Source organism: Delphinapterus leucas, chromosome 3 (assembly GCF_059928025.1).
Source record: "Delphinapterus leucas isolate spDelLeu-1000000601 "Yukka" chromosome 3, BTC_Dleu_Yukka2, whole genome shotgun sequence".
Taxonomy (NCBI): domain Eukaryota; kingdom Metazoa; phylum Chordata; class Mammalia; order Artiodactyla; family Monodontidae; genus Delphinapterus; species Delphinapterus leucas.
Window position 1 is genome coordinate 79,474,688 of NC_143131.1, and position 23,831 is coordinate 79,498,518.

At 37.8% G+C, this 23,831-nt stretch overlaps 1 protein-coding gene across 11 annotated transcripts in view; it reads left to right on the forward strand.

Annotated features, from left to right (window-relative positions):
• Positions 1–23,831, forward strand: part of CAST (calpastatin) — a 129,311-nt gene that overhangs the window by 3,212 nt on the left and 102,268 nt on the right. For all 11 annotated transcript variants that reach the window (XM_089909130.1, XM_089909129.1, XM_089909128.1 and 8 more), the window contains exon 2: positions 11,329–11,391. In XM_089909130.1, the coding sequence (XP_089765256.1) occupies positions 11,329–11,391 (63 nt within the window). The remainder of the gene's footprint in view (positions 1–11,328; positions 11,392–23,831) is intronic.

Sequence of the window (23,831 nt, forward strand, 5' to 3'; positions counted from 1 at the left end):
ATTTCACATGCAATCAATGTGCAAATCATCGGGATATGTACACTTTCTTTTTCATGTTGATTCTTCAAAATCCAGTGTGTATTTTATACTTAGAGTGCCTCTCAGTTCACACTTGACACGTTTCAAGTGCTCAATAGGCGTTGAGTGGCTAATGGCTACAGTATTAGGACAGTATAGCTCTAGACATCGGTTTCTAACCATTTTCGTTTGATGGCTGTGAGGGGATGACCACAGCCCATTTTGAGAATTAAATGAAAGTTTGTGCACCATTTTCCCACAACAAAATATACATACACACACACAAAAGCCCATCCATAATCCCCTAGAGATATATGGAGCCAATTTATAACATATATATATATATACATAATTTATAGTATTATATACTATTATATATAATATTTATACAATTTATTAATACAAAAGTTTTATACAAAAACACACTATATATAATATATGTATGTATGTATTATATATATTACATATGTCATGCTTTTGGTAAATCCTGTTATTAAAATATTTTTACTGGGATCCTTTACTGAAAAAGATTATGAATGCAATGACCTAACTTTAAAAATTTAGGCAGAATAAGATAAAATAATTGAAAGATGTATCTATGATGTGTTTTGTTTAAGGGACTGCCACCTATAAAGCCAGTCAATGAAACATTACAATGTATATTTCCCCATTGAATACCATCAATATTATTGATCTTATCTTTTGAAGAACTATGTGGTTTTAGTAAAAAAAAAAAAAACTTACAAAGCTAGATTTCAGGAACATCTGATGAGCTTGGTAATGATGAAGCATGAAAGAGGGTAAATTTGGTTGGCTGACACCGGTAATCACATTCCTGAGTCAGAAGTTGACTCTAGTAGTCCATGTTAATTAAAGGTGTTTCTTAGCCTAATTAGACCTGTCGGTCCAGTGGCAGCGTGATCAAGGAGCTCAAGTCATTTGGGAGGCCCCATCATTGTGGCCAGCCTGAGAAAAGTGTCACAAGCCTTCCCTGGCAGGACAGACCACTTGACTGCAGTGACTTTTAGGAGTAATGAATGCAAATTACATATTCTGCAAAAAGGGCACAGGCTTTAGGGTGCTGGGAGAATGGAGGTCGCACAACTGTCCTCTTTTGTATTTTGGGTTTTTTTTTTTGCAGTACGCGGGCCTCTCACTGTTGTGGCCTCTCCTGTTGCGGAGCACAGGCTCCAGACGTGCAGGCTCAGCGGCCATGGCTCACGGGCCCAGCCGCTCCGCTGCATGCGCGATCCTCCCGGACCGGGGCACGAAGATGTGTCCCCTGCATCGGCAGGCGGACCCTCAACCACTGCACCACCAGGGAAGCCCCAACTGTCCTCTTTTGTTTCACAGTTTCTGAATTGGTTTGCTTCCCATTGCAAATAAGACTTAAATTAAGAGTATACCTGATGACATTATTCTTTAATCATTTTGATACTTCCCCAGAAAGTTAATTATATTCTACAGGTACTTTTTAAAGAATGATGTAGCTTGCTGGTGGTAGAAACAGTGGGTGGCTAGTTGATATTCCAAGGTGAACTGGTGGGAAATTAGTTCTGAGTAGGCTGTCTCACTGGCATACTAGATTTCTCTAAGCAACACATCTTTATTCTATTTTTTCCTTGATGTTTTTAAAAATTTTTATTGTGGTAAAATACACATAACTTAAAATTTACCATCTTAACCATTTGTGAGTGTAAAGTTCTGTGGAATTAAATACATTCATAATTCTTGTACAACCATCACTACCATCTAGCTCCAGAACTATTTTAATCTTGCAAAACCGAAACTCTATACCCATTAAACAATAAATTTTCATTCAATTTACATATTTACATTTGAATACATAGGACTGTATTCAAGTATCTGTGTTCCTTATCATTTTTTTATTGTATTGTAAGAACATTTAACATGAGATCTACCCTCTTAACCAATTTTTAAGTTTATGGTACATTGTTGTTGACTATAGGTACAATGTTGTACAGCAGATGCCCTCAAGATTCATCCATGTTAAAGCATATGTCAAAATTTTTGTCCTTTTAAAATGGCTGAAATATATATATATTTGCTTATCCATTCATCTTTCAAGGCACACTCAGGTTACTTCCTGGTATAGCTATTTTTTGAGGAACCACCTTACTGTTTTCCACAGTAGTTGTACCATTTTACCTTCCTATCTTCAGTACACAAGGGTTCCAATTTCTTCATATACTTGCCAACACTTGTCCCACTGCCTTCTGACCTCCAACATCTCTGATGAGAAATCTGTTTACAATCTTATTGAGTATCCCTTATATGTGATAAATCGTTTTTTATTGCTGCTTTCAAGATTCTCTCTTTGTCGTTCCAATAGTTTGATTGTAACTTGTCTCCATGTGAATTTTGAGTTCATCCTACTTGGAGTTTGTTGAACTTCTTGGTTGTTTATGTTTTTCATCAAATTTGGAAAGTTTTAGGTCATTATTTCTTTAAAAAATCTTTTTCTCTCTCTTCATTTTTTTGGAACTCTCTCAATGTGTAGGTTAGTCTACTTGATGGTATCCCTCAGGTCCTGTAGGCTCTATATACTTTTCTTTAATCATTTTTCTTTCTGTTCCTCAGACTCAATAATTTCAATTGTCCTATCTTTAAGTTCACTGATTCTTTCTTCAGCCTGCTCAAATCTGCCTTTGAATCCCTCTAGTGAATTTTTCATTTCAGTTATTGTACTTCTCTGCTCTAGAATTTTTTTTTTTTTGGTTTCTTTTTAGGTTATTTATCTTTCTATTGATATCTCTATTTTGTTTTTACATTGTTTTCTTGACTTTCTCCACACTTCCTTTAGTTCTTTGAGCATCTTTAAGACAGTTGTTTTAAAGTTTTTATCTAGTATATCTGCCATCTGTTCTTTCTCAAGGACAGTTTCTGTTTTTTGTTTGTTTGTTTGTTTTTCCCATTGAATGGGCAATAATTCTCTGTTTCTTTGCATGCCTTGTGATATTTTAGGTTTAAAACTGGACATTTGAATCTAATAATATGAAAGCTTTGGGAATCAAATTCTCCTCCTTCCCCGGGGTTTGCTGTTTTGTTTTGCTTTGTTTTGTTTTTGATTGTCATAGGCTGTTTTTGTGTTGTTTTTTTCAGCCACAAGTGTACACTTAAGAGCTTCTCAGGTCTTTTCTGATCCTGCACTTTCCCTGGGCATGAGCAATCAGTGATCAGAATACAGATCCCCAGTATTTGGAGGACAGAGTCCTTTTTGCCTTTCTGGTTCCAAGCTGCATGCTCTAATGCACAACTGCTTGCTGTGAGTTGGGAACGGGAAATGGGCAGCTGCTGCTGAGCTGAGCTGAAATTGATGGAAATTAACCAAAACTTACCATTTAAACCTTCCCCTGGAAGTTGCAAGTCTTTGATAGACTCCAGAATTTCAAAATAGTTATATCAGACACATTCTGCCAGGGAGATTTTCATCTAGATGGGAAGATGGATTCCTGGTGCCTCCTACTGCACCATCGTCCCAGAATCCTCTCTTTAAATTGTTTTAAGGATTGAAATCCTATTAATGTGATTCTAAAGCTCTGTTCTTCAAGTTATCTCATAAAAACTTACCCAGAAAGCTTTACAGCTACCATAAAGGGAAAAAAATCAAGTGTCTTTCAGTTAAGAAAAATGTAAAATAACTCCATCCAATGAGTACCTTTTATGTAAGTACCTGCTCAGATGGGAGAGTCATTTAACCCAAGAAGAAAAAGGGTTTGTGGTTAGAGTTTTCGTAAAATTTATGGAACTTATTCTGACTGTGGGGAACTTATAGAACACAGAAATGATTTGGTAAAGGCCAACGATGTTCACAGTTGCTTATTGTCCACCTACTATGTGTCAGGTTTTGTACTGTGTGCCGTGGACACAAAAATAGTGCTGATAGTACGTTTCTGGTTTTTTCTTGCGTTTTTCATAGATAAAAATCACAAGCACATCCTAATGACTACTATAAAAGCAGCAAAGTAACTATTGAAATTCTCATGGCATCATCTTTGACTTAGAGGAAGTTCAGACAGCCTTACTGCATGTGGACCCCCTAAGCTAAACATGGCAGAAAGGCAGTCAATGCTACTTCTGAAAACTGGACAAAAAGAGGGTGTGCCCTTACCCTGCCACCTGGGCATATCCACCAGAATGTTGGAATATTAGAGAGAAGTGTATGGAGTTCAGGTGAAATATGGGGATTTCAGAATTATAGTTATGCAGTTAATCCTTAATATGTGTCTTGAGAAGCCCAAAGAAGGTTATCCTATATTTCTATGGTTTGATAACAAATGTTTCTAGAGAAGAAGAAAGATATCATGTATCACACCTTTCATTTACTTACTTTTTTAAAATAATTATTCTCCCCACAACACTTAGCCCACAGTGGCTACTCACTGATTATTTTTTTAGTAAATGAACTCTTCCTCTGACACTAGCCTTCTCCATTAGTTTGGGGTTTTCAGTATTAAAAACAAGTAAAATGGCTAGGATATTCCCTTTGTGTGACTCCAGGGAGGTACATACTCCTGAGATAAGATTCAAAAAAATGTTTAACTTTTTATCACAGAAGAGAGAATAATATAATGTACTCCTCATGTGCCCATCACCTTCTATAATTATTAACATTGTAACATTGTGCCTATCTTGCTTTATCTATCCAACTCCCAGACCCACCAACACACACACACACATGCACACACACATGCACCACACCCTGATGAAGTATTTTATAGCATAGGAAATGCACATTTAACGTTATCCCTGTGACCAGCTTGGTATATGTTGTTTGCAAAATGAATTATCTATTCCCTGTGTACTTTGTTTCCTTATTTGTAATATGGAAATATGAGACTGATATAATACAGTGTCATGAGATAGGCAAAGTACTAAACATAAAGTTATCAGATGAATCTGGTTCCTCTGTACTTATGAAAAGTAAAACACTAACTTCTCTGCTGTGTTATTTACAGCCTTAGAAAATGAAACCTTAAACCTTTGCTTACTTCTCATATTCATTTTATTGTCTCATAATTAACCACAATCAGATTGATGCCAGAGAAAAAGAAGGGAGTGGAATAACTTTTATTGTATTCTTAAAATGAACGAGGCAATGGGCCAGGCTCCTCATTAATATCAGCTTGTTTCATAAGTAAGCCAGCCCCTGGGGTGGACACCATTACCTCCATTTTACAAGGAGAAAACGGAAAGTTTAAATTATTTGCTGAAGGTCACATAGCCTTTCAGACCCACACTCCTTCTGTCTTATTAGAGTTTGTCAGGGAATGGAATGCAGGGAGTTGGTTACCCAGGTAACAGAGAGGCTGGGAAGCCAACTGGGGTGGATGAGGCAAAGCAGAGATTAGAAATCTCGGGAAGCTGCTACCATTCCTAGACTGGAAAGAAAGAGGGAGAACCAGGATCACCCTGCAGAAGCTGAAAGCACTGCTGGCCCATCCTGCAGGAGACCCTACTGGAGGGAGCCAGTACACATCCCTGCTACACCAACTGACCAGGGTCAGGGCAAGGAATCCACCTGAGGGCAAACAGGTCCACATCTACACCAGGGAGACTGTCTTAAAGCAAAATCAGCTTTACAACTTGGGCCTTCTGTTTGCTGAACAGTCTTGTTTCAGAAAGCAGAATACATACAAAAATAGATTTTAAGGGATTTTGCAGGAAATATCAATTTGCACATTGTCTCTTAATTTTTTAAGCTATTTTTTTCAACTTTTAAAATCTTTTATCTTGTTTACTAACCTGAAAAGAACGAATGTACTTCTCAGGGAACTTTTAGAGGTTTGTGGAAATGCAGTCATTCAATTATGAATTATTTGTCACATCCCCACCACAGGACTAGAAAAAAAAAATAATATAGTTTACCATCTGGGGACTTCCCTGGTGGCGCAGTGGTTAAGACTCCACGCTCCCAACGCAGGGGGCAACTAAGAGTTCGCATGCCACAACTAAGGAGCCCACCTGCCACAGCTAAGACCCAGCTCAACCAAATAAATAAATAATAAAATAAATAAATATTTTAAAAAAAATTTACCATCTGGTTGAAAAGGCAAAATATACATTTATGAAGTAATCAGTAAGCAGGAGCGTATACAATAAAGTGCTAACTTGTTTGCTTTACTAAGAAGCTAGAGACTAATATGCAATATGAAGGTATGGTGTGCCATTAATAGGGCTAGTCAGGAAATGTTGGGTTGAACACAGGAGAGTGGGTTCCTGCATTGAGCAATCGGTTTACCCAGGAGGCCCCGAGCTGCCCTGGCCTGCCTGACCTGGGGAAGCTCCCATGGGTGCCGACTCAGTGGGGTGATTGGAGGAGCAGAAACCTCCACTTCCTGTTGTGGTGCCCACAGATCTCCTCTCCAAACAGCGGTTTCCAATCCTAGCTGCATATTAGAATCAACTGGGGAAGTTTAGGAAAATATATCTGTGCCCACGCTCCCCCTGGACAAACTAAATCTAAATCCCTGGACTCTGGTTTGAGTGTTTCCAAAAGTGCTCTGGGCGCTGGTGACCTGCACTGAAAGATTAGACCCGAAGCTAAATGAAGGCTTTCTGATCCTTAGGAAGCAACCCACCCACCCCCTTCCCTGACAAGCCTTTATCTCTGTGTGCAGCGGTGGAGCAGTGAGGGAGCTGAGCTGTGTGCACTAGAGTCCAGAGGGCACCAAGATTTCATTGCTTCGTGATTTTGCCACAGCTATCACTGGACATGCAAATATTGACCTCTATTGGCATTCTCCAAGTTGCAGAAGGAAAATCTTCAAGCTGTTTTCAAATAACCTTTCCTGTTTTCTTAAACAGCTTTATTCAGACATAATTCATAAAATATCCATTAAAACGTACAATTCAGTATTTTTTAGTATATTCACAGGGTGGTCCAAACATCACCTCAATTTAATTTTACAATGTTTTTGTCACCGCCTAAAAGAAACTCAGTACCTTTTTTGAAAAAAATTAAGCAGAGGCATTTCAGAAGCACACTAGCTGTTGGTGCTCTTTCATAGCTGAGCTTGGATTTGCAGAAGCTCGTTTTTTGTCTGTCTTCTTTCTTTTTTAATATGTGTAGAAGTTTGATTTTTATCTTATCCTGTGATGTATACCCTTGTCTGTGCATGTATCAGGGTGTATCTAGGTAACGATGGGGAGGGTGCCCCAAATGCTCCAGAGTGGAAGACTGGCGCTGGCACAAATCCTTAGCTGGGTGAGAGCAAAGCTCCAAGCTTTACTGCTCCTTGCTCCTGTTGATTTCCTGACAGGTTTATGAGTTTGCTATGGCAGAAAATTTTATGCATATTAATGCTATCTTCTAGAATGAGGACAAAGGACAGCTGTACTTACCAAATATGTAGTGATGCCAGGAGGTGGAAACAGTTTGGAAAATTATTCCTTTTTAGGCAAGATAGCAAAACTTTTATCTGATATTTTCCCTGCCTCTGAACTCGATTCCTTCATCTATCTTCATCTTGGCTCCAGTGTTTCCTGTCTTCTGGGGCCTTATCCTCCCAATGAAATGTTTCCTGCCTTAGGGCTGGTATCTTGCACTTCCTGTCTTTGCCTCCTCTCCAGCTTCTAATACAGAATGAAGCTTATAAGCGTTGTGTGTCTGATTAATTTTATAAAAACAAACCAGTTTTAGAATAGGAAGGTTTTGTTGATTTGGGGCGTTGTTTTCTCTTTTATAGCATTGGATTGAGACTTTCTTGATGGGCATCAAAAGTTTTTAGCTAGCTTTTAACTAGCCTGGTCTCTGGCCCACAGACTTATAATCCTGATACATAATGTGACTGAGGAGGATCTTACCTTTCAGATCCTTATTTCTTTACCCATAAAACGAGCTGCCAGTGTGTCCCTAGAATTTCTGTGGCAGTAAAGGAGACCACATAGGGGAAATGCCCAGCACTGGGCTTAGCACAAAGGAGATGCTTAGAACATGTTAGTTTCTTTCCCCTCTTACAGAAAAGTCCTTCCCAAATTTTTCAGGTTTGTGGTTCAGTTCCCAACCTATCACTCCTTCGCTTCTCCATGTTTCTCTCACCTCTTCCCTACCCACCAGCTATGTGTAGTAGTAGTAGACGAAGTTTTCTGTCTTCACTCTTTGAAAGACTTGCGGCAGGTTCCTATGCTGGATCAAATTAGACATATATCATTCCCAAACATTTCATTTCACCAGCAGAATGGAAAGTATGTGGAAAGTACTCAGTTATTCCATGAATTTAAAAATCAGTCACCTTGAATTTCAGTGAAAAGCTATAACTGATTTTATATCATTAATAGACTCCTGAATATTGAATAAGCCCCAAGAAATGGTCAAGGCAATGATTCATTTATAAAGTTGCTATTTACTGGATATTGAATGGTATTAGGTGATTCTTATTAATTCTGTTAGAGTTTTGTTGGAGTGATGATGTATTGTAGTTATGTAGGAAAAAGTCCTCAAATTAAGGAGATGCTTGATGAAATGTTTAGGGGTAAAGTTTCAGGATATCTGCAATTTACTTTCAAATGCAGGTACATATACAAATATAGGTAGATCTTTGTCCATAATATAAGCAGATATGGCAATATACGGCAACAATAGTTAATAGTTGTTGAATCTAAGTGATGGGACTATTGACATTCATTGTATTATTCTTTCAACTTTTCTGTATCTTAGAAATTTTTTATAATAAAAAAGCCAGGTTAAAAAAACTGGAAAAATATGATCCATACAGTTCCTAAAAAATGTTGCCCTTTCATTATGTGATTTTTATGTCATTATATCATTATGCTTACTCTATTGAGAGCAAATATGTCTTTTGAAATTACAAAATACCAATTCTTATAATATATAATTTTTATGTTGTCATTATATCTCAACATTTTAAAAAGCATTTGCTATATATATATATATATTACTCTCAAACTATTATTTGGAAACTGCATAATTGTGAGGGATTTGAGCATTTCAGTGGAAGCAAATAACTGATGATGTTGGTTAACCTGGAGGACTGCAATTTTGAAACACCACCGGGAAACAACTTTATAAATGTTTTTAAGTAAAACATCTATCTACCTGTATTTTAGAAAAGGCTGTCTGCATGTTTACTTTAAGGTAATAAATCATAATATATGTTTGCCAACGAGCAGGAAGCGGAGTGGGACCTTGCAGAGAGCATGGAGCCTTGCTCTAGACGAGAGCCAGTTGCCTCTTTAAGTTTTCTCATTTGCAAAATGGAATAATCACATTTCCTACAAGTAAATGAGGCACTCAAAACAGTATGCTCAGTGGATATTGTTGTTATTAGGTATTACCTATATCTAATCTGAAAAAGGTATAGAATTGGTGATAAGAAACGAATGTGATATCAGTTCTAAATTTACCAGTTCTGGAAGGAGACAGATTGGGTAAATCTGCGTCATTGTAGACCCATCCCTCTCAAATTCTCTCTCCAAATGTTGAATAATTCTTCCACCTACTCTAGCCTTTAAGAATCTTTTGCTTACCAATTATTCTAAAACTTATCAATTACCATCTAGCTCTGATATATATATGTGGGCTTTTAAATGCCTCCTGTTTTTTCAAGATCCATTAATTACTCAATACCGATTGCTCTCAACTGTGGACAAACCCTTGACTAGGACATCTGGGTTAAACGAGCCCTGCAGAGAGCTTCATTCACCAAGCTGCTGTAGTCTCCCTGCTTTTCTGTGGGGTCTACCCACTAATCCATGAGAGGCTTTTGTTTGGGGAAGAATTTTCCATTCATGAAAGTGATTTCTTTCTAGTTTTTTATGCAAAGAACTACTGAAAGATTTCACCCACTTGTCTAATATTGCTTGGCCTTTTTCTTTTTTTTTACAAAAATATCTGTTTATATGATCAAAGGGAATATTATCTTATTTCATTTATCATAGTATAGTGACAAACAATAGATTTGAAGTCAGAAAACATGCTCTGCAAACTTTTCTCATTTACTAGGTGTATGTCCTTACTAAAAGCACATCACATGACTTTTATTCTTAGTTTTCTTAATCTATGAAATCACATGAGCCTCTTTTTTTGTATCAGATAAAAGTATATGAAAGAGCCTTGTAAATAATAAAGAATGATAAAAATTATTACTATTACTATTATTGCCATTCTTTTTAATTCGAATAACTTAAGTGTCCTACATATTCAGGTTGTGATTCAACTCTAGAGAACATAATGGGATTTTATGTTTTGATTTAACTAAAGGTGATTGGGGTCGAACCCAATGGTGAGCTTTTTATTTTCTTATATTTAGATTTCTTTTCCCGCTTTCTTGCACATCCCACATGTGCAAGAAATGAAATAATTTTTTTATTTTTTTGCGGTGCGCAAGCCTCTCACTGCTGTGGCCTCTCCCGCTGCGGAGCACAGGCTTCGGACGCACAGGCTTAGCGGCCATGGCTCACGGGCCCAGCCGCTCCGCGGCACGTGGGATCCTCCCGGACCGGGGCGCGAACCCGCGTTCCCACCATCGGCAGGCGGACTCCCAACCACTGCGCCACCAGGGAAGCCCTGAAGTAATTCTCTGTACCCCCTTTTCAGGAACATACGATTTTTTTTTATTTCTCAAAAAAATTCAGTAATCTTCATGGCTTCTTTTATCTTATCAAAACAAATGAACATGTGAGCTATTTGAAGCTTTCACGTACCACGTAAAAATATTTCCTTTAATCACCAGTGTTCTAGTGAGAAAAATAATTCTGTTTCAGAACATAATGAAATTCTAAAGCCATAGTTAATGAAAGTTGCAGGTATGGTCTTTCCAATGCAGGATTTATCTTTCTGTGTTGGTAAATACTCAGACAGAAAGAACTCCAGAGAATTTCCAAGAGCCATTGAAAGTGATGGTTGATAAGGGGTGGCCCTCGCTTGAGTTCATGCTGAACTGAGACTTAAGTAATGGCTTAGGCTCACCATGGTCCTCAGACATCTCATCTCCATGAGGAACCAGGTGTCTCTTATGCTGGCAATTTGGGCTTTAAAATTCCATGAGACATTTTGTAGGAGACGAGATGCCACCTTAGCATCACCATCAGATCTGTCTGGTTAATTACAGACTGATTTTCTGCGTCCCAAATGAATGTCTGTAGCTTCCCTTAATTTTTGAAGGCCACTTACGTTGGTATAGAATTATCAACAATTCTCAGTAGGAAGATGAAAGGGGTCCTTGTTTTTACAGTCTATATATTTAGCCCTTTGGGATTAAAGTCACTATTATATTATCTTGTGTCACCTTCCTCTATTAAACATTATCTTTTTAAATACTTTTATAGCATGCCGATGGAAAAACCAGTGGATCGCCTTCAAAGTCAGGAGAAAAGAAAGGATCAGATGAGGTAATTTCCACAATACTGGGTTTTCATTTTCTCTTGTTTTTAAATTGTGAATTCTGTCTTGAAGTAAATAATGAGGTAGCAAATATCTCCTACTGGAATACTGGTAAATTTAATTTTAACTACGATTTGATTTAACACTATAAGTGGAAATCATTAAAAATAAATTTAAAAAATAAAGTGTTCCTTGGAGAGGAACATCTAGAAGTTGTTTCCGTTCAGGAATAGAACTCAGTTATTTAGGGTGTTTTCCCTGTAGGAATTGGTGAATCTTAACTGTTTTTTGTTTGTTTGTTTGTTTGTTTTGGTGAACGAAACATGTAGGAGGGGAAACCAAATGCTATAGTTGAAAAGGAAATCTTTTTTTGTTGTCTTGGTTTTTTTTTTGCGGTGCACGGGCCCCTCACTGCTGTGGCCTCCCCCGCCGCGGAGCACAGGCTCCGGACGTGCAGGCCCAGCGGCCATGGCCTACGGGCCCAGCCGCTCCGCGGCACGTGGGATCCTCCCGGACCGGGGCACGAACCCGTGTGCCCTGCATCGGCAGGCGGACTCTCAACCACTGCGCCACCAGGGAAGCCCCAGGAAATCTTTTTTTATGAGAGTCACTGTGAAAGGAGGACAGTGATAACCTAGATTAAACCAGTTATTCAGGTTCATAAACAAAAGGGAGAGAAAAGGACTATTTTTACTTGGATCCATTCTGTGGAAATACTAGTAAAACCAAACCTCCTCACTTTGAGATGTGTTTTCTTTGAGCCTGTGAATTTCTTCTTTCACTGAATGATGCCTCATTATGTGCACTGTTAACATGGCCTGGTCTCCATGGAAGAGTCATGGGAAAGTTCTATCCTCCAAAAGGGTACTGGGCTTGCCTTCCTTTTGCTGCTTTTCACATTTTAAATCTCATTCATGAGATGAATCTCATCATGAATGAAGAACATTCATCTTCATTCAGTAGAAATTGTTATCATTTCCAGTTTGTAAAAGAGCCAGGTCCTGAAAGGTAGCTGGAAATTTAGAAAGCAAAAAGTGATCATTTTATTTTTCTCTATATTATTAACGTGTTTCCAGAAATCTAGAATCTACCTCCTCTTTCTGCTTATTTGCTGCAGTTTTGAAATATTCAATATATTTCAATATATTCAGTATGAAGAAGGCCATTATGACTAGAAGTTGCTATGAATTCTGCACTAAGGTTTTGTCCACAGCTGTCTATTATTGTTTCCATTACCAACACCCATGAAAATATATTTTAGATTATTTCTTACCACGCAAATTTGCAGTAAGGTTTTGTACCCATGGAAGGCAAAATTTCTTTACAAAGTAAAAATAAACTTTTATTAAGATTTTATCCTGCTACTTGGTTATATTATTTTAAATTTTTTTCCATGGAAAAAATACCACATTTTTTCCCTTTTACTAGCATGAACATCTATATAATATCACTCAGTTCCCCATCAACCCTACTCTTTAAATATATTCCCAGATATCTATCAAACTATCAAATAGTTTCCTGTTTGAAAACTATAGTGTCTCTTTATTCTCCAGACTAGGAAATAATGTTTTTAGATGTTATTCTCTATTAATATTGATAAAGTTTAAACTGTTTGCACAAAAAAGGAAATCTTCTTTTCCAGTACAATCAAGTGGATAGTGACCTAGTTCTTATAGGATTATTCTCAACAATTATGTTATTATGTGGAAGCTTAAATATTACGCCTTGAATGTACAGGCATTGTTGGTTTAGGCAACAACTGCTTGCCCGGTGATCGGTCTTTTATATATCCAGACTATAAAATGCCTTATTTTCATATTTATAAAGGGCTTGGGAAAACTGATAAGTAGTCCTGTTATCAATGCAGCCAGGGGAGAATTTGAAACTTCTGTGTCAGTATGATGACTGTACTTTCAGTTTTTCGAAACTGAAAGGCTGAACTTCCACCTTGAGAGAAGAAAGAAAGAATTTTTCTTTTCTTTATCAGCAATTCAGGCAAGTCTGACATTGTTTCATAACACTTCTGAGAAATTCAGATTTACAACTCTTGCACTTGTGCCAGAGCCTGGTCATATCGGTCTGTTCTGCTCCGTCCCAGCTGGCAGAAGAGAGGAGATAGAGGCTTTGCCCTGCTCCTGTGGCATAAATCACTGCAGAGATTCAGATAGTCTGAGACTGAAGATTGTTTATTATCTCACCAAATTCTGCCCAGATCTATTTGATAGGGTGGACAGATGTGTGGGTGTGATAATTTGGCAGTCGAGTTATATTTCCAATATGGTCTGTCTCTAAAGAATCTCTAATTCTTTATGTCATGTGCAGTTAAGTAATTGATGACATACTATGGCCCTGGAGACAATTCAAGGAAACCATCCTACATTAGGCATTATTTTAGCCTTTATGTTCATGATTATAAAACCATGTGCAATCTGGACTTGTAATCTGCCTATCCTACCACCCACAGTTGGCTACCATCTTCTTAAGATTACCGGAGAAAGGTTTCCCAAAACTGATTCTTTCTCCCAAATATTTTCTCATCTACTGCTCTGTTGAACAAGAAGTAAGATTAAGAAGCTTAGTTTGGGTTTTTGGTAATCCATTTTCAAACTAGCGTGTGCCTCCAAAGGGTGAATAACTTGTTGTCCCCAAGCATATGCAAACATACTGGTTAGGCTTCCAAGGACAAACTCGGGCCTTTGAAACAAAGTCAGTTTGAAAATGTACTTTCTATGCTCAGGGGTACTTCTCAGTGTTTTTTCCTTCTCCCTTTATTGTTCTGCTGCATTTCATTTGGAGATGCAAGAGAAAAGGTGTAGAGGAGGGCTTCAGGAAGATTTAACCCGGAGTAAAAATGATTAGGGTTAGGCAAGAACCATTATTATATTGTCATATGTAAAAATATCTGGGGATGAATGCAGCTGTGTGAATTTCAGAGCTCTTTTTCTCCTGCTACCATAAATAGCTCTTACTTGTCTTGAGTATGACCCCTATACAACCACTAAGTGATCCTAGGAGGTCTGCAGCAATTTTAATAGACTCTTGCAACTAAAATATCATTTGTCATATTGCATTTGCAATATAAATGCTTGAGGATGGAGTTGAGTGTCTATGAGAATGTTTTTTTTTGTTTTTTTTGTTTTTTTGTTTTTTTGGGGTTTTTTGCGGTACACGGTCCTCTCACTGTTGTGGCCTCTCCCGTTGCGGAGCACAGGCTCCGGACTCGCAGGCTCAGTGGCCATGGCTCACGGGCCTAGCCGCTCCGCAGCATGCAGGATCTTCCCCGGACCGGGGCACGAACCCATGTCCCCTGCATCGGCAGGCGGACTGTCAACCACTGCGCCACCAGGGAAGCCCTATTTTTTTGTTTTTTATGAGAGTCATTATGAACTTGTTAAGTCCTTCTCAGATGTAGAGGAATTGTAAGACCAAAAGTTGCATGGACTAACAAGCCAAAGACAAAATGACTAGAGAGCAGGAAAAGAAAAATGAAAACATTTATTAGTACCTTTAAATACAGTGGAACAAAGTAGCCTTCACAAACCTGCAATCAAATCTATTTAATGTATTTGACTGACACATCTGGCCACACTGGGTGAGTGTAAGCATCTTAGCAACATATTTCAGTGAAGTCCTAATGAATGGAATTTAAAGCATATGATGGGACATTTATATTAGGGGATGCTGGATAAAGGGTATACAGGAAATCTCTGTACTAGCTTTGCAACTCTTCTATAAATGTAAAATTATTTCATAATAAAAATAAACAAATAAAAACAAACAAAAAATAAAGCATATGATGGGCATGATTTCACAGAGCCAGTTTTAAGAACTTCAAATTTCATAATGGATATATTTTTATGGATAAAGAAAGAGAGATAATAGAGTTGAAATTGTGCCTTAAAGGAAAAGATATGTGATAAATTTTCTTTACCATAATAGCATTGGTGGCATTCTTTTCCTCAGTGTTTACCTTTCCTCCTTCAAAAGTGCATGAATTTAAGTATTGAAATGACTCCAACATTTTAAAATTTCTTTCTAACATTTTTTCTCTTGATGAAATTAGTCTTTTTTTATCACAAAAGTAATATGTACTTGTAAAAAACAAAAGTATTACCCAGTCTTACCACTTAAATTATAACTGCTGCTATGAAATTTTGTGTATTCTCAAATTAATGTGATGATATTGTGTGTTCATAATTACTATATATACTCTACTGATTTTAGTAACTTTTTAATGATCATACAGCTAAAACATAACCATTGAAGAAAATTTAGAAAGTACTGACAATTTTAAAGAAAAAACACTACCATCTAGACTTCTAGTACCTAGAGAGATGGCCACTATTTCCATCTTTGAGTATTTTCCTCCATCTTTTTTCTATGTATATATAGGATGTTTAAGCTGAGATAACAAAGGAATGTCCCTAACAGGGCCTAGACTAAAAATGATAAACAATGTGCTTTGTGATAGATAAATCTTTTCCAATCAAAAAGAGTCATCATTGTGTGTGAATTTTAAATACATAGATAATTGTATTTAAGTACCTTGGCATTTAATATAGCATTTAATCTGGTCATTATTTTGTGCTGTGTTTTTTGTTCAAGAAGTTTGCTGGGTCCGTGTTCCCACAGCAAGTGATATAGCCGTCCTTAGCAAATTCTGGAAGAGTACCACAGCAAATGTTATTTTAAGGGGTGATAGGTTATTACAATCTCTTGTCTGTTTTAACTGTGGGGAGTTGATTGTGGCTGGACAAGTTCAAGTCCCAGTGCCAAGAAGGAGGCAAAGCTGAACAGGTGCCCCAAGGGCAGTCCCACCTGGCTTACCTAGAGATCCAGAATCCCCTGGGCGTCTGATCTGGAAGGCTAAACTCACTAAAGGAAGTTCCAAAATCCTTTTCAACTGTAGTTTCCCCATTGTTTAGTTCTAAATTTTGATTTATTTCTTCATTGACTAGAATATTTTTAAGATAATTTTTTTCTGCGAAGGAACACAGATGGTGATTTTCTGTGTCTGTGTGGATCCTAAGCATGTTTTTCTGCTGGCTTCACACAAGAAATTAGTACAAAATTGTACATTTTTGGGTAACAGTTCTGTTCCCTTGAAGTTCAGTACCTGTTGCTCCATGGTCTTCTGACTTTTTGTGCTATAGAGAAGATGTCTGGGGAAGCCTTATATTTATTTTTAGAAAGTATGTTTTTCCTGCTTCGGTGCATATGCGGTTTCTTTTTCTTTTATTCTTACAATTTAGAACTTAGTATTTTTCTTATGTGGAGCTTACCAAATGGGTCTACAAGAGCAATCCATGAATTTAAGTTCAAAACCTACAGTTAAAATACCAGACATTATGTAGACATTCAAACAGCCTATTTATCCTAAGACATGTATTCAGGTTGAATTCTGAGTCTGAGAAAAATGCGGGTAGTTTATAAAATTCAGGAGAAAAATGCTTTGCCATTCTGAGACCACCGTGAGAGCATCTTCTTTCTCACGTGCTGTGGAAGCTTTGAAGAGCCACACTCCTAATCCAGTTAGCCTGCCACCCAGTCCGTGGTTCCCATGGAGGTAGCACATTGTAGTGGCTGAGTGCAGACTCTATAGAGTCCCACTGCATGGACTTGCTCCCAGCTCTGCCACTGCCTAGCTGTGTGTTCTTGGGCCAGTTACTTTGCTTCACTAAGGGTACCTTCCTCATGTGTAACATGGAGGTAACAATAGCCTCTACATAAGTTAATGTGAAGATCAATGAGACCAAGCATATGAAGTGTCCAGGACAGTGCCTGGGACACGCGAAGTGCCATATAGATGCGAGCTGCTATTATTGTTATTATTATTACTACTATTATTATTGGTGTGGCCTTATTATTATTACTATTACTAGGCAATGAAGAGAACTTTGTTTAGCAATAAAAGTGAGCCCCTTATTGATTTCTAACCAGGACTCAAATTCTTTTGTTCACTACATATTGCCAAGCCTTTCCCATTAAAAAAGGAAGGAAGTTTGGTAGTTCATTAAGCTTAGTAGTCCTTTTGTTTCAAAACAACTCTGTGTAACACCCAGAAACATATACCAATTGCTAGAAAGTACAGTCCCTCTTTAACAAAGAATATGAAAATAATGTGCTTTTAAATTAAGAATCTGTGATATACAAAATATTATATAAGTAGTAGGGAGTGGCTAATAAAAATAGTTAAGCATTTTGCCTCTATAAAAGAACATATAAATATATGAACATTATATCATGCAGCAATAAAATACCCTTCGTTCTTGCACTTTGGAGTAATGAGCCTAATTGCCTAAGATCGTAGGTCCCACCAAAATTGTCTCTGAAGAGTGTACCTTATAGCATAGGAAATTGGAATCAGAGTTAACAAAATATCAAAGGAATTGAATAGGAGTTAAATTTATTGACTTTAGAATAGGTCATAAGTCCTGGAAACCTGATGGACAAGTCAATTAAATATGAGTCCTGAAATATCCTGTTTTAAAGTTTTTATGTTTTCAGTCTTATCTCTAGACTTTATTAGCTTCTCAAAGATACAGGAATGACTGATTCAAAAGGGATGAAAGGGATGATAACCTGAAATTGTGCCCATAGCAAGATACCTGTGTCATCTAAGGACTGAATATGTATGATTCCTGTCATAAAGTCAATAATATTTTATCATATACCAAATGTACATAATAGCTTGTTATGGCCTTCCAAAAACAGTTCATTTTTGAAATCAAAATCTCTCAGCAAGTTGACATCATAAAGTCTTTTATGTTCCAATCAGCATTATTACAGAATGCTTAGTAAATGTGTAGAGCACTGATATAGTGTCATAAAAAATTATTAAAAACTCTCTATCCCTCATCTTCTAGGACATTATGTGAGATGATGCAGTGATTCTCAAGTTTTAACATGCCTAAGAATCACCTGGAGATAGTATGAAAATTTCAGACTCCTGGACCCCATCTCCAAACATTCTGATTTATCAGATCCAAGATGGGATTAGGGAATCAGTATTTTTACCAGTCACCCCAGGTGACTCATATCTTCTGATGGTGGTCTTCTGAGCACATTTTGAGTAACACACATGATTCTTATGGAGTGCATAACACAGTTCCTGGCACACATGAACTTTTCTTCCTTTTTTCCTCTTCTCATTTCCTTTTTCCTTTATTTTTAAAATGCCCCCCACCAACCCCATCCCTTAGCTAACTCTGCTTTACCGTGCCCTGGGGACAGGGTGGCTCTGAAGCACATCAAGGGTGCTGCAGTTTCAAGGCATCATTGAACCACATGGGAGGCTTTGGTTGCAGGGAGCTGGTACTAACCCTATTTCTTCCCACTTCTCCTAGGACCTTGTTCCTTCAACTATTCCCTCATTCGTTTTACTCTTTATTTAATGACTCCTCTTTAGACTACTTATCGGTTTAGTCTTCCTCATCGTAAACTATTTAAAAATATTCCTTTTGAAACTGCTCAAGCTCCCATTCCATCTTCCTTTCTAACCCTCACTGCCAAAATTCTTGGTTGAAATTATCGAAGAAAAGAGTGTAGAGAGAGAAGAGAGAAACTAAAAGCAAACGTTGATAAATGCCTGCATGGAGGATGTAGGAAGGAGAAACCAGTGAACAAGTGAAAGAAGAAGCAACTAAAGGGGTGGGGGAACCTGGATGTTGCCGTGCCATCTGTGGGGAGGCTGGAAGAAGGGTCTAGGCTGATAATAGTTCTAGAATTGTGAGGGCTGAGGAAAGTTTCTTGTTTGGAGACTGGGGTATTGTAGGTTCCCTTGGGAGCTGTTCCTGTTATGATCAAGTGGATTGAGTAAGTGGGTGCTGAGTAAGTGGAGATTCTGCATAGATGACTGTTCTTCTCTTCCAATGTACATGCATTTATATAGCAAACATCAGATAAAGCAAAAAAAAAAAAAAGTTGAAATCAGTGTTCATTTACACAAAAAGAGATAAGTGTGACCAAGATGGCATCACATGGTACAGATTTCTTGGATTGTTTGCCAGATGTTCACAGGTAAATTGATTCATTTATCACAATATCAAATAAGAAAGACATTATTTGGAAAGCACTCTGGAGTGAATTCTAAACATATGTTTATCTTAATCATTAAGAATGTAGACTTCCTGGTTACTTTTTCACATTAAGGTTGGCACCCCTGTTCTCTTTCTTTTGCAGATCAAGCCTCTTACTCCTAAGTGGTCTAATTTGAGCTCAAGATGCAGAATATTTGGACTTTAGTACATTGCAGAAATATATCACTCTGAAATCTGCAAATACAGTCTCAAAGAAAACAATTTACTTACAGGAAACAGAGCTAAAGTGATCTCATATTCACATTACAATTTTGGTTTCACTTAGTGCTTGGGATAAAAATTACTTCTCTGAATACAATTTTGTTACGTTTTTCTCTGCTTACTTTCTTAAAACACTGAGTAGACTCAGTAAAGTCTGAAACCATACATCTATTTCACTGAAAAGTGAAAGCCGAGTAGAAAGCTGAATAGCTAAATTTTTTAATAATGCATTTAAAAAATAATGAGGGGGGGCTTCCCTGGTGGCGCAGTGGTTGAGAGTCCGCCTGCCGATGCAGGGTACACGGGTTCGTACCCCGGTCTGGGAAGATCCCACATGCCGCGGAGCGGCTGGGCCTGTGAGCCATGGCCGCTGAGCCTGCGCGTCCGGAGCCTATGCTCCACGACGGGAGAGGCCACAACAGTGAGAGGCCCGCGTACTGAAAAAAAAAAAAAAAAATGAGGGTTCTTACTACCAGCTATGCGATGAGACATTGCTGAATTGTTTGTTATATAGATCTGGTAATAACTGTCTTACTTTAAACATACACTTCAGGGGACACCCAGTGGTTAAAAGGAGGAAGTTTCTTGTACGGTGTTCAGTTGAAATAAAACATTTCTTGTCTCAGCAGTGATAATACCTTGCCGACTTTGTTTTTCTGAATGAGCATATGTTAGGAGTGTGTGTGTGTGTGTTTTAAGAAGAAAGGGCTTTGATTTTGACTTTTATATAAATTTCTTCAAATATTTGAAAACTTAAAAATTATAAGATTAGAAATGTTAAAAATATGATTAAACTTTTCCTTTAGTGAAGACATAAATGGTATTTAGAAATGAGAAATAAGTGACTGAGAGTCATGAATAAGAAAAAAAATTAAATCTTTTTGACCAAGAAATTCCAATTCTAGGAATTTGTTTCAAGTACATAATCAGAGGTGTACTCGATAGCTATGTACAAAGATATTCTCCATAGCTTTATTTATAATAATAACAAACTAGGGGAGAAACAAATGTACAGCCATAATGAATTGGTGAAGTTACAGCACAAACATAGTGACTAAGGCATCTTTAACACCATGCTTTGAAGAACATGTAGCAGTGGAGGAACGTGCTTATGTCAGGTAAAGAAAAATGATGAAAGACCAGCAATTCCATGTATTTAACAGATTGTGCATATTTATGTATTTGCATAAAAATAGAGAAATAACTGAAAGTAGTTGTCTTGATTGGTAAGATTTGGAGTAATTTACGTTTTCTTCTTACTACTTTTCTCTTTATTCTAAATGTATTTTCTTTTAATCAGAGGAAAAAGAATAATAAACAGCATAGATAGTAAAAGAATAATGGAAGAGAGTGTTTTAACAATGATCAAAACTAAATCTATGCATCCGTCTGCTTAGACCTTAAAGGGAGAAGTGTTTTACATGTGAGTCTTTTTCCTTTGGAACCTTCCGGAGTAAGGCGGCTGCCGTCACCGTGTGTGTGTGCGTGCGCATGTGCATGTGTTTGACTAGAAGTGCATCTCTTAGATATGGACAGAGAATTAGGATTTAAGCACTAAGGCAGCTTAGAGGGCAAGGATTTTTTTTTTTGACTGCGTTGGGTCTTTGTTGCTGTGCACGGGCTTTCTGTAGTTGCAGCAAGCAGGGGCTACTCTTCCTTGTGGTGCTCGGGCTTCTGATTGCGGTGGCTTCTCTTGTTGCAGAGCATGGGCTCTAGGCGCGCGGGCTTCAGTAGTTGTGGCACGCGGGCTCAGTAGTTATGGCTCGCGGGCTCTAGAGCACAGGCTCAGTAGTTGTGGCGCACGGGCTTAGTTGCTCCGCAACATGTGGTATCTTCCTGGACCAGGGCTGGAACCCATGTCCCCTGCATTGGCAGGTGGATTCTTAACCACTGCGCCACCAGGGAAGTCCCAAGGATTATTACTTTTAGTTTATGGTCCCTTCAAAATCCGATGAAAACTGATCTTTTTCTCTGAAAAGGACATACATATGTGAATACAAGAATGCAAAAAAAAAAATGTGACATACAACTTAAAGAGGTTTAGAGATACACACCATCCCCACCCCCTGAGGTGGGGGCAGTCTTGTCGAGTAGATATATTCAGGAGGCATCATCTAATATTTTCCCAGTTGGCTTGTTGTTGATGGCTGAAATTCCACCGTTAGCAACTTCCTTAAACTTTGAGTTAAGCATTGCCTTGCCTTGGGTCCTCTTTTAAATTGTGGATGTTCCTAGGAGGGATAATATATTAATTATTAACACTTTGGTGAGAAGTAGTTTAATAAGAGGGAAAACGAATTATGTAAGAACTACTTTTATAGATTTGATAAAGGTAGTAGAGAACTATCGATCATTTGATATTGATAGCTAACACATATGTAGGCATTACACACACACACACACACACACACACACACCTTACAAGCACCCCATTCTCCTGATGAGGAAATTGAGGCACAACTTGATTAAATGACCTGTCCAGGGTCACACAGTTATATAATAGTGGAGCCAGGATGGAACATATTTTCCAGAGTCTATACTTTCAACTAGTATCCAAAACTGTTCATAAAATTATCTATTTTCAAAATTCTACTTAAAGGTAACTCCATAGACTTTCTTACCACTGTTGTCAATTTTTGTAACTCACTTCTCTAACTTTTCACTGCCTTCTTTCTTCCTTGTATTATACCCTCTTTTTACTCAGGAAGATCATAAAACAAGGTTAAATCATTCCCATTCCCTTGGATCTAAAATGTAAGTGTAGGCACAGCTGCTCCCTCCTTATGGATAGTAAATGAGGCAGGGAAGGAAGCTAAGTCACAGCAGAGGTAGAGCCAGGAGAAAGATAGCGTTCTCCTGACTCCCAGTCAATGCAACCGTCTCAAGACTAGAAAGACGTGAGATAGACCACTTCAAGGACTTCCAGTTGGAGATAATGAATGGCACTGAGTAATCAGGAAAAAAATTCAGTGCTGGCCACCATAATGTGTGTTATTAAGGGCTTTGTGGAGGCGATGTTTCATTCACTGAGTAAATTTCTATGTTAGGTTGTGAGTTAATAATAAGACATCATTATGACCTATTTATCAGTGTTTCCCAGGGGACTAACATATCCTATTTACCAAATTGCATTGGGGGTAGCACCCATTTATACTTCCTTCTGTAGTCATAGCAACTTGTACTTGTTTGTAGACTACTTAGAACCATGGTGTAGACGAACATTTGCGAATAAGAGTCACAGCCTTATAATTGCTAGTGTTGGGGTATCTGACCTCCCTTTGAAAGACGTCTTTTCCTAGATACTATTTTCCAATAAAGCATGTGTTTTCATGTGGAAACACAATATTTCTTTTCATTCTAGGGGGTGACTATTAACTAATGGAACTGATTTGTCAACAAATGTGTCAAAACATATATTTTAATGAGAATTCTTATCCTGAAAAATACTACATTTCATCAAGCCTAGGACACCTCTGATCTAAAAATGCACTGATTAGAAAATGCTAAGAAAAAAACTGTCAGCTAAAAATAATGTTGAAGTTTCTGAAGACCATTCAACAAACAGGATTTTAAAAATGGCTTGAGCAATTATTTGAATGTGTCAGCTACCAAGTTGAACCCTTGAGGGTTTCGATGTTCATTTAATGCAAACATTCCTGTGTATTTGTGTGTTCACAAATTCTGTCAAATATAACATCTAATCTGTTATGTAACGGATTATCTCAAACTGGAGAATCTCTAGCCTGCTTTCTCTTGAGGGCTATTACTTTGGTGGAAATGTGGACCAGCTCCCTTTCTCACACTTCGGGGTGGAGAAGAGAATCGCTGGATTGGAACCTTCAGGAACTCTTTGACACCTTCATGGCAGGGAAGGGCACTGTGTCTTAGCTGGGGCAGAAGAACTCTCACCCACAGGTTGACTTCATTATCACTGGAATCTTTGGGGGATGGGAATCTAAAACCCAACTTGACCCTTTCTTCGTACCCAGCTCCTCACTCTTAAAAGGTATTTGTTGAGCTTCTTGGATTGGTGAGTTTATAGTTTTGATCAAATTTGGAAATGTTTTGACCATTATTTCTTCAAATATTTTGTTTTGTCTCCTCATCTCTCTCTTCTTTGGAGGCTGCGGTTGTATATGTATGGGCTG